The following is an 11,456-nucleotide window of genomic DNA, read 5'->3' as shown; positions in this document are numbered from 1 at the left end:
AACGAGTGTGGTGACGATGAAGAAGATTAACTTATTCAAATCGTCAGTACATTGGTATCAATGAACCTGCACTATCGAAACTACTAAAGAACTCAGAATTTCCGAAGTTACCAAGAGACAGTTACTTCAAAATAGAAAATTGTGAAGGCATCATAGAGTTCACTACGCAATACAGATACCTATTCTTAGCCAAATCTATGACACCATTATGTCAGTACACAGCAATAGTGAGATACCTATTAGGCTTCACTGATACAACGGAGAAGACCTAAGCAGTGCTCAATGAGCTACGCTACTCGGAAACACAGATGACCAAGCACTACAAAGATCCTGAACAACTCAATAGAATCATTATTGATAAACTCAGACAATCCGGTAGACTATTTGTTAGAGAGGTTTTCAACGACATGCAGAATGTGACACTGAACGTAGAGTTAGAGAAGCGTTACCGTAACTCGGACAAAGAACCTATACACACGCAAATTCTCAAGATCATAAGATACCAAGCACTTACGTACTATGGACAATATGAGAAAGTAGACGCCATCATCAAAGCAGACAAACAGCCTGATGGAAATGAAGGTCACTTATCCGATATGAAACACACTGTGTTTCACTCTCGTACGGAAGCAACCGTAAGAGCAGTAGCTAAAGTACAGCCAGTCTCAGCACAAACCAGACAATGGCGCACCGAACCAAACCAACCAAACCAATAGGGAAAACACCCACTTGCGACAAGAAACACTATAGACAAAAGGGCCACCCAACGGCATATTGTGTGCCGGATGAGATATTGCCCACCTGAACCACCGGTTCGCATCAGCCTGCGACAGACCATTGTGTCCCTGGCCCACTGGCCCGGACCGCATGTACAGCGACCTCCTGCGGCTCTTGGTTATTTCGAACTCCTGTGAGCAATCGTGTGATATCCAAACGCTCAACCTGATCCATGCCTTGCAATGAAGCACCCAAAAGTCCCTCATCAGCAGCCGACACCGCTAGCTTTCTCAATGTCCTGGTTTAACCTATAGATGAAAGTTTTTATACAAATTTGAGCAGCTTCGCTCAACACTGTATATTTCTTGCGAATATTCTAAGTATTATCCTTCTTGAGTGACACTTCGAGCGTAATCAAATCGAACATACACGCCTTACGAAACAAATAACATGACGGGCCATACGTGTGCATAACAAATCGTTTAATATCCGTAACCGCAGATGTTGTAGGCAAACTAGTATGTACATCTAATTGAAGCTCAGGCGTAAGATAGGACAACAACAAACCTGGGCATGATATCCAGACACCAACGATATCACCTAATCCTTGTGCGGTGCCCTCTTCCGGTACGCAGGGCTGTTCTTAATCTTGTTCCACATTTCATGCCATAGGAATGCTAGGTCGAACTGCTGTCCCTTGTATTGCCAAGGAGGCCCATAAGGATCTACCTTCTTATCCGCCTGAACTACTTACAATCAACAATCGAGATCTAAATAAGTACAACCAGCACTAGCAATCGAAAACTGAAACTAAAATATTTTATGGTAAATACTATGGTAAGTACTGGGTACGTAGTTAACCGATATCTAGGTCTACGTCCTCTCGCTTGATTGTAGTAGTGGCTAGCTTTCATAACTTGGGTAATAAGGCGACTGTCTCGAGATACGCAGTTCCCAGAGACCTAGTTATCGAAAGACAACCTCACATCCTATGTCTCTCACTAATATATCCTCCTCATCCACTACTCCACTATAACTATCCAACCCACACAGCCCGTGCGAGTGGTTGTGTCTAAACCTTCCCTGTCTGGTCCTGTTCCTTCGGGACAGGGCCAAACGTCCATCATCCATCTACACACCGGATGGACATTCCTAGTTTTCTATTGTCCATCCTCACACCGGATGGACATTCGACTAAAAGATCATTGTTCATCCTCACACCGGATGGACATCCGACTAAGGTCCTACCACACAACACATTCTTTTTAAATTTTTATAGTACATACTTATGTGTTGTTTTTGTTGTTGCTTGGCCATGGGTCATGGGACAATAGTCCGATCATTGATCAGGCATATTATTTTATATCTTCTCTGAGAGGGTCATGTTTTTTTGTTGCGCGTTTGCCAGTTTGGCCCTAAAATCTATATCTTTCCAACGGTCTTCTCTAGGACTCTACTCTCTACTCTCTAGTAGAGTGAGTGTTATAGAGAGCTAGAGTCTAGTAGAGAGAGCAGTCAGAGTATCACAATACTGTCACAGACTCACAGTGTCGGAGCGCAAGAGTCAACTCATGTAGTGAATCCTCAATCCTGCCACACAAAGTCACAAACACGGTAGAGTAGACTCAGTAGACTGAGTAGATGTTAACCTAAGTCACGACGTTTAGCCTCATATATATAAAAGTTGACTTTATAACGTTTAACGGATTATTCCTCAGCGTTGCAACGTATTTTGGTATAATTGACCTGTATATTGTGACTTGAATAGTGCACCTATTCTATAGATTTTGGTCCCAAAATTTAATGTCAGGACAAAAATCCTATAATTTGGCCCCGCTAATATAAACGGGACAATGAATTGAAAGTATACGTGTGATTTTCAACGTTTAACGAATTATTCACTTGAGTTGCAACTTATAACGATATGAGGTTCACCGTTTAAATCAAATAAGAGAAATAGACTTCAGGAGTCCAGGGATAGAGGTATTAAGATTAATAGATACACGGCAACATGGAAAGCTATGCGCGGAATAGTGAATACGCGGGATGCATATCGCGTACGAAATACATAGTGATCTAGAGTGGATAGATGCTAATAGAACGTCAAGTATTTAATTGGTCCTCAACGTTTCTGCCTACTAAGGCATTCTACAAAATGAGCACAAGGTACGTATGTAACCAAGCACTCTGCTCAAGCGATACAATAGTGATCTCAGCCGATCAAGAATTCTGTTGTTTACTTTCTTTAAAAAAATATCTAAGTGCTCTGGAAATTTATTTACAGGTATAGCCGTTTTCCGCAGAGCGACGAAACAGGCCCTAAATTAGGTTTCGTAATAGCAATGATTGCCGTTTATCATCACACAGAAGTGGGGGCCTTTCTTTTCTTGTTCGACGACTGACGTGAAATGAGACAGAGACATTGAATGATATATGGTGAGCTCATAAATCGAGGTCCGACAAATTAAGTAAAATTCAAAAATCGCACATGAATTGAAGATACAAGCTGGATGAGAGTATGCAAAGCGTATACAAGGCAATTCAACAAAGAGATTTCGTGATCGTGACATTGCAATACAGTGGACAGTATGCTATCTCAGCGGGCTTGCGAATTTGTGCTAACAGTTTATACCTCCTGCGGTAAACACACGCGCAGAGAACAGAGAACAGGGATCCTTGAAATAAAACAGAAATTTTGTCGTCCACAATGCATCCAGAAACCTGACGTGTAACTCACGATTGGCTAAAAACAACTCTTTACGCAAACCTGGACATAGTATACTATTTCACTGCAAAACATCTTCATGGACACCCTCTCTCAATTGATCCTAAATCACGCAACACACCTTTTTGCTATGTTTTGACGGTGCAGGTGTCACCTGTGCACTCGTCGTGGTAGTAATTTCACTATTCGGCGTGAACGAAGGTGCGACTTTCTTCTTTTTGCTCGACTTTCTCGAATTCTTACTTGAAGCCTTCTTAGGACTCTTCGGGCTTGTAATTTTTGCATTTTCCTCACCGGCAGTCACCCCGCTCTCCACTATCCCATTAGTCTGAACAAGTGCGTCTGTATTGCGTGATTTTTCACTGGACTTAGCACTCTTTTTCGACTTCTTGGAGCTCTTTTTCTTGGACGAACCCGAAGTAATATTTGCATCTCCATTTGCTGCCTTAGTTTCTTGTGCTGGGACTGATGTAGGATTAATCAAATTCGTAGCAAATACAGCTTCCAAATATGAGTACTCATCCGCCATATCCCCGTTGGAGATATCAGCGCTCCCACTCTCCATAGTGGCCATGTTGGTATTTTTGCTTGCTGTCATATCGATGTCAATGTCCATCATATCCGCATCTTCGCTGACGAGTTTCTCGTCTGCTTCTTTACTCGACGTCCTGATGATGATCGTACGAACCGAAATACAAATGTCAGTTCGACACCACATGCATCAAATACACTGGCAGCAAGATAAATACAGTTCATTACAGATCAACTCTGTTCGCAGATAGCATGTTTGCATTTACTGATAGCATGTATACGACAATAGAAAAATTGTAGATTTGTAAAAGAAAAGAATCCCATGTAACGCGCTGTTCAGTTCCGTTGTATCCACACTGCTATCGATACGACATATAAACCATCGTTCCAGGCACATCTCAATAGGTATGTCGAGCATGATGTGGCCCTTTCTGCAAGTACACTTCACATCCAAATAAAATTTTCTCGCGCCCAAAACATTGAAAACGCGCGCAGGCACAGAGTACTAACGATTAGAGAAGTGGATAGTGCAGAATGCATGAAACGTCTAACCCGGCATTCAAGTCACATGAGCAAGACGCCGCTACTATAATATTACACATTGCTCGCACACCTCTTAAGAAATAAAAAAATACTATCACACTAACCTCGAATTATCAAGCAGCAGCGTCATGAACGACTCATACAACGCGGTACATGGTGGCACCAGATGGCTGGGAGCCGTGAAGACCACCTCGGATGGCTTCAAGCCTGTATCCGTACTTCCATTGCTCTCTCGTACTCCCGATGCAGCTACGTACGCATTCGCACTCACACCCGGCTTCGCCGCCGCAAACACATCCGAATTGTCTATATGTGCTTCCTTGGCTATCTGTGACTTGCTCTTGCTATGTTTCACAGTATCACCCCCCACCATGCGTATGATGCCGCACGTGGTTGCTACAGCAAGAGCGGGAGGCGTAGTATGTGCCAACCCCAGGCTAGCATTTGCACTCTTAACAAACTTAGCTGTCTCGGATGAGTTTCTAGAGGCGCTGGTCGAGGTGTTCGCACGGTTACCGGTAAGATAGGCCAGTCCCTCGACACTCTCTCGCTTGGGAACGGGAGAGATACGTAACGGCACAGGTGATTCCGCGGAGAATTCAACAACCACCTCCGGATACCGGCCCTCAAAGCCTGGCAAGCGCGCGACAATGGCAAAATACCCCTCGGTGTGACCAGAGCTATTGGTGGAGAACCTATGAGCAAAAAGCAATTATGTGCTGTGTGAGAGGTGCCGGACCAAGGTATGCGCTGTTCCTGTAGAGTCATCGAGAGATAATGAGATGAACAATTGTACTGTTTTTATTCTACAAGCAAAGGTTTGACTGGGCACGATATGTGAGGATGGCACACGATATGTGAGGATACCAACATAACCTTGTGTGACCAGTGCTATCGCTAACAATCCATGAGTGAGGATAAGATTCAGGATTTTGCAGTGACTTGAGTTGTAGGATCAAATCGACTACAAATATGAATGAAGGCGTGCTGTTTTCTACAACAGGATGCATCAATCTGTCACAGGAGAAATGAAGATGTATTCCACTACATGAAATTTGAATTATATCGTACAATGACTAAGCATTGGTTACCAAGCACGCAGAGTGTGTTCTGAACTTCAGTCGTAAAGCTCAACATGACCACGCCAGTTGTCTTGACATACCTGGGCACTGTGGTGAGCAGGGTGACCTTCACCTTGTACGACCAGTACACGGTACAAGTGAGCAAGTTCCACACGAACAGGTAGTCGGGTGTGGCAGCTATCAGCAACGGCAAGCTTTTGGACGGTATAGTGGCAAACGACACACTCGTGATAGGCTGAGAAGGTCCGGCTGTGTGCATAAGTGACCGCATCAGGGTGTTCGTCTCGGGAGCCCATAGTGTGATCACATGGTCAAATCCAACCGCTAACAGAGAGCCATCATTGGAGAAGGCGCAGCAGTATGGTGTCATACCTCGGTACGAGGCTGTGCTACTCTTAGACCACTGTATCTGCTCTTCTGTGCCATTCGCACCAGCCGCCTTGCTGCCTGCCTTTGCGGCCTGCGCGTCTGTCTTGGGCGTGGTAGCCAGCACACGCACACGGTTCATAACCCACAGCTTGATTGTACCGTCCAAGGAGGTTGTGCACGCCACATTGTGTGCTGGGTCGACACCCACACTCAACACTTCATCTGAGTGCGCGGTGTCTGTGAAGGTGTTGAGCGTGAACGAATGTGCGGAATCGTCCCAGTCCCAAAACTTGAGTCGTGGTTCGTTGATCTTACCCTCAACTGTGATCTGTGATAAAAAGAACATAAAAAGTTGCCAGGGCGGTCAATAGATATACTATGAAAATCTGCCCCGGAGCCAAATGCCTCGGGTAGTAGGAGACGTAATCTTATACAAGAATTACCAATCCATGTGAAGTACACTATGTCAATCACAACAGTAGAGACCTATAAACCAAGCTTTACAAACAGATTGAATTTATCTCAGCACTACAAATCTCAAAACATACCAAGCCCTCTCCCTTGAAAGTATAGGCAACATGCCGAACATCCGTAAGCGGTTGGTCAATCTGCGCCGACTGCGTTCCAGACACGTACATGTGCTGTACCACGCCCATAGTACTCACAGGCTTGTCGGACAAGACATCGTAGAACTGCACACTCCCAGGCAAGCGATTGAACGCCACAGTGCTATTATCCTTGGGGTTTACTGACAGAGAGAGTGGTATGCACGCACGCACTTTACTGGAGATACCCGTCGTGCTCGATGAGGAGATGGTGTCCTTGTTGTTCTTGTTTGTCAGGCCGTAGTTGTGGTGTCTGTGTGGATCGAATCGATGTGTTCTTGAATGGGTAGTAGTTGATAACTACATGACAACTGATTTTCTTCGACAAGGGTACATATGCCACCACAAAGTCCACCTGCATTCTGAATTGTATATCTACGCTAGAAATCCAGTCCAAAGAAAGAATACCACTATACCTGTGAACCACTGCGGGCGGTCGCAGCACCAGTCCTCGTACTTCTTTCAGTATTTTGAGCGAAGATACAGATACAATGTGGATTGTATTCGTGACATAGCCCACTAGGTACATCTCTTCATTAGCACTGATACTCACCGAGCGGATGGGGGCCCCCAGACGAGGCAAAAACTGTAGAATTCACGAGCAAACAATTAAAACAACAACAACACGACTAATGAGACGCATAATGTGGTATGCGATCAGATTTATAACCACTCGAGCGCAAAGTAAAGCTAAAAAATCGATCTGCATACATGGGACATACCTGCTTACTGGAATCTGACAACGACCAGATGACCAGCACCGCCTCCACCCCACCAGACAGAAGGTACGCGCCATCACTCGTGAACGCTATGGAACTAACCGCGTGCGCGTGCCAGTGCAGTGTGCTCGTGATACATTCTGATGTATGCACTTTCTTCTGCTCTTTGGCGAGAACTTCTCTAAACGAGTACCACAGGGTCACCCGGCCCTGTTCATCGCCTGTGGCCATGATATCGCCATCTGGGTGGAACCGCACAGTCGAGAACCGGGCTCTGCCCTCGAACTTGGTACGGTGCTTCTTGGGTAGATCAATCACAATTAGCGACGTTTTAGAGACCAACGCCAGGTACTTACCGTCGTGTGAGAATGTCCAGTCTCGGATGGAGCTCGTGTAAATTACGAGCCTTGTGTGTACTTTCTCCTTACGAACACCACCGACAGTGATTTTCTTGTTGAATTTGTTCTTGGTACTGGTGTCGAACTTCGCATCCAGATACACTTCGAATATTCTTAGCCCGGGCTTCGTTACTTTCTTTCCCTTCTTCCCAGCGTTGATTTTCCCTCCATCCACTACCGGTTTGCTCTCACTTGTTTCCTCTTGCTCTGTTGCCTCCGTGATTTCTTCTTCCTTCTTCTCATCTTTGCTTGTCTCTCCCCCCTCTACCGGTTTGCTCTCACTTGTTTCCTCTTGCTCCGGTGTCTCCATTATTTCCTTTTCCTTCTCCCCATCCTTGCTTGCCCCTCCATCTTCTACCAGTTTGCTCTCACTTGTTTCCTCTTGCTCTGTTGTATCGATATCCATGGCATCGTCGCCGTCAGCTTTCCCGACAATCACAGGGGCTTTCTTTGACTGTCGATAGGTCTTCATCTCGAACTTGCTCGGCCGTGCTATCACGTACAGTGCACGCTTCTCACTCATCGCCTGAGCAGTCATAAGCATCTTGATCAATGGCAAACCCACACAATACACCTTGAGACAGACTGCGTCAAGATAGTCCCACACACGTACATCTCCGTCTAATGAGCATGTGTATGCTTGCAGAGGATTCTCGGGTGATATAGAAATGGCTGTGACAGTGTCGTTGTGACCCGTGAGTGTGTGCACACGCAGACCAGTGATGACACTATACACGTGTACTTTGTTGTCAGCGCCACACAGAAAGTACCTGCCATAAAGGATGGAATGTGGCTCATTCGGTTAGTTCGGAACATTGTCGAGCAGCGGGCATTGCACATAGTGCAGTTTTGCATTGATTGGCATACTGAATAAGCTCGTCGGTGTGTATTCTTGTGTCAATTTGATATGCGGATGTAGGCACAACTACAATAGCATGTTGAATGCGCAAGTAAACCGGCAGCGCTACCGTATATGACACGCCTTGAACTTAAAATTGCATGCTTCATCTATGATATAATCATCCTTATATATATATACATATACGCGTGTGAGTGTGTGTATGATACATACATATATATATATATTTATATGTGGGTATGCGTATACGTATACATATGTGTGTGTGCGTATATATATACCTACATTTTATTATAGGTATACATATGTTTGTATATGTATATATATATATATATACATATATGTACATTGCACATATATATATATATATGTGCGTGTCGGTGTGTGTATACATCTCTATAAATTTATGAATTTATGGATGTATACACATAATATATATATATATATATATATGTCTGTGTATGTGCGTGTCTGTTTTTTGTGTGCTTGTGTGCGTGTGTGTGGATTATATATATATATATATAAACATGTGTGTCAGTGTATGTGTTTCGCATGTTCGTGGGTCTTTGTGTGTATGTGTGTGTGTGACACATGTATGTATATATCCGTTCAAATAATATATGTACATATATATATATATATATATATAAACATGTGTGTCAGTGTATGTGTTTCGTATGTGCGCGGGTCTCTTTTTGTGTGTATGTGTGTGACACACACACGCATATATATATACGTACATATACATATATACATAAATATATATATATGCACACACACATATATATATTATATATGTATATACATACATACATACATACATACATATATATATATATAAATAATACATATCCATATATATATGAATTATATATACATATATATATGTAAATAACTAATTGATATATATATTTCATATACATATATATATATAACTAATTGATATATATATATTTCATATATAAATATATATATAATTAATCGATATATATTTCATATATATAATTAATTTATATATATTTCATATATATATTTATATATATATTTGAATTATACATATATATGTGCGTGTGTCTGTGCGTGTTGAGTGGGGGGAGGAATGTATATGCATATATATATACATACATATATATATATACATATATTTATATATACATATATATATATATATACATATATACATATATATATATACGTGTGTACGTGTACGTGTACGTGTGTGTGTGTTTGTCTGCATATATATATATATATATAATATATATATGCGTGTGTTTTGTATGTGTGTGTGTTTTGTATGTGTGTGTGCTTATGCGTGTGTTTGTTCTTGTGCGTATGTGTGTGTCTGAAACATTGATTTGTCTTCGTACAAAAAAAGTGCAACAGTTTACAAGTAACTAACTCCATCAGTTGTGTACGTGCATTGGCACACAGACGATAATGCACCCGATGTGCTTACTTGGAGTCCGGTGTCATGACAGGCGCACTCGCTGTCAGATTGCCTCCAGCGGTAACAGCGTGTGCATCCGACAGATTGTTCGGTTCGTTGGCATACTTAGTCCCAGCCATATCAGGTGATACAACTGTTTCCTCGACTTGTTTTTTGGCATTGGCCACAGTTCCGCTTTTTGTTTCGCCAGGCATGATGCAAGCTAAGGGCGCACGTGCGGTGCGATATATATGCTACTGTATGCTTTAATTGCTACCTATGTGACAGAAGATACTTTATGCCCAACCGTCAACTATAAGCTCAACTCCGCTTTATGCGTGATATTCAAATTTTGTTGGAAAAGCTGTATAAGATGTATCACTACATATACGCTTCTGAATACCTGCTGAGATGATAAGCTGAGATTTGGCTCCAGGTAGAACTTGGTGAGCGCGGGAGATGAGGAGGGTCACGGGGACTACCATGTGGTTAAATTATCACATCCATCAGTCGAGAGGCTTTTGATTTCCGATTTGACATGTCGCAAATACAATTGCGATCCATGTTTTGATGTATTAAACTTCCGTTCTCTGATATTTAAATACAAATTCGATTTTATTACAAATTTAGTCTAAGTATTTCCGACCGTTTTTTATATAGCTCGAGTCGGACCGTCATCGAAATTTACATTATTCTCTCGAAGCTGTATTCTAATTTCTGTATCATAGTATTTACATCTGGGGGTAAAATGCATCATAAATACATAAGCACTGAATTACACCGCACGCTCAGAAGTCAATAATACACAACGCAGGTATGGTCAAAAGCAGTGGTCGCCGAAACGGCAGTAGTACCAGTGCTACACGTCGTGATCATGATAGTAACAAGCACAAAGGTGGTGTGCGGGAATATGAGGATGCTGAAAGGCGTGAAAACGGGGCGTTTGAGGTTGAATACGATGCTGCCTCGGAGTTTCCCTGTGGGTTGGCTATGTGGGATTTCAATCAGTGCGACCCAAAGAGGTGTAGTGGGAGACGATTGGCGAAGATGGGAGTTGTCCACGAGTTGAAACTTACGCAGAGATTCCATGGACTTGTTATGAGTCCGGTGGGTGTGGCAACCGTATCGCCTGCGGACAGGTATTCTAAGTAGAAACAGATGAATTGCCTGTATGATATTTTTGTTTAATAATCCAACATTGCATGGCTTTGTCATGCATTTCGTGTTTGACAGCCACATATCTTATCTCCGAGCACAACTTGGCTTGTGCGCATCTGTAAGCGGTTGTTTGTCTCACATTCTCTCGAGCCATATGTTCAAGGATAGTAGTAACAACTGTAAATCGGCACAAGTTCAGCTTTTATATCGATCCCTTGGTCTTCGTCGATGTATTACATAGTATATGAACATATACATCTTTGAATCTATGCGGTTAAGTTCGTACATATTAATGAATATAGGTATGTGCGTGTATGTGTAGGT

At 42.8% G+C, this 11,456-nt stretch overlaps 3 protein-coding genes across 3 annotated transcripts; 2 read left to right on the top strand and 1 right to left on the bottom strand.

Moving 5' to 3' along the window:
* Nucleotides 1-308: 308 nt before the first annotated feature.
* Nucleotides 309-716, top strand: SARC_10081 (hypothetical protein; the record flags this gene model as incomplete). The annotated part of the gene is made up of 1 exon (XM_014295887.1): nucleotides 309-716. One exon carries the CDS (start codon nucleotides 309-311, stop codon nucleotides 714-716), a length of 408 nt encoding a protein of 135 aa, XP_014151362.1.
* Nucleotides 717-2,930: 2,214 nt separating this feature from the next.
* On the bottom strand, nucleotides 2,931-10,431 carry SARC_10080 (hypothetical protein). The gene is made up of 8 exons (XM_014295886.1): nucleotides 10,005-10,431; nucleotides 7,295-8,459; nucleotides 6,989-7,158; nucleotides 6,516-6,825; nucleotides 5,679-6,295; nucleotides 4,621-5,211; nucleotides 3,564-4,110; nucleotides 2,931-3,115 (listed from the first exon to the last, which is right to left on the bottom strand). The coding sequence occupies exons 1-8, from the start codon at nucleotides 10,187-10,189 to the stop codon at nucleotides 3,077-3,079; spliced, it is 3,624 nt and encodes a 1,207-aa protein (XP_014151361.1). The 5' UTR covers nucleotides 10,190-10,431; the 3' UTR covers nucleotides 2,931-3,076.
* A 323-nt stretch (nucleotides 10,432-10,754) lies between these two features.
* On the top strand, nucleotides 10,755-11,126 carry SARC_10079 (hypothetical protein; the record flags this gene model as incomplete). The annotated part of the gene is made up of 1 exon (XM_014295885.1): nucleotides 10,755-11,126. The coding sequence occupies exon 1, from the start codon at nucleotides 10,791-10,793 to the stop codon at nucleotides 11,124-11,126; it is 336 nt and encodes a 111-aa protein (XP_014151360.1). The 5' UTR covers nucleotides 10,755-10,790.
* Between the last annotated feature and the right edge of the window lie 330 nt (nucleotides 11,127-11,456).

The sequence above is a fragment of the Sphaeroforma arctica genome (assembly GCF_001186125.1).
Source record: "Sphaeroforma arctica JP610 unplaced genomic scaffold supercont1.1130, whole genome shotgun sequence".
NCBI lineage: Eukaryota > Ichthyosporea > Ichthyophonida > Sphaeroforma > Sphaeroforma arctica.
This window is presented reverse-complemented; position numbering and strand designations above follow the sequence as displayed.

Bases quoted from the DNA above. Each gene is read 5' to 3' on its own strand.
- SARC_10080 (XM_014295886.1), bottom strand. From the start codon at position 10,189: ATGCCTGGCGAAACAAAAAGCGGAACTGTGGCCAATGCCAAAAAACAA. The intron at 6,826-6,988 runs GTATAGTGGTAT...CGATCCACACAG, and splicing joins CCGCCCGCAGTGGTTCACAG to ACACCACAACTACGGCCTGA. The intron at 3,116-3,563 runs GTGTGTTGCGTG...ATTTCACGTCAG, and splicing joins CGTCAAAACATAGCAAAAAG to TCGTCGAACAAGAAAAGAAA.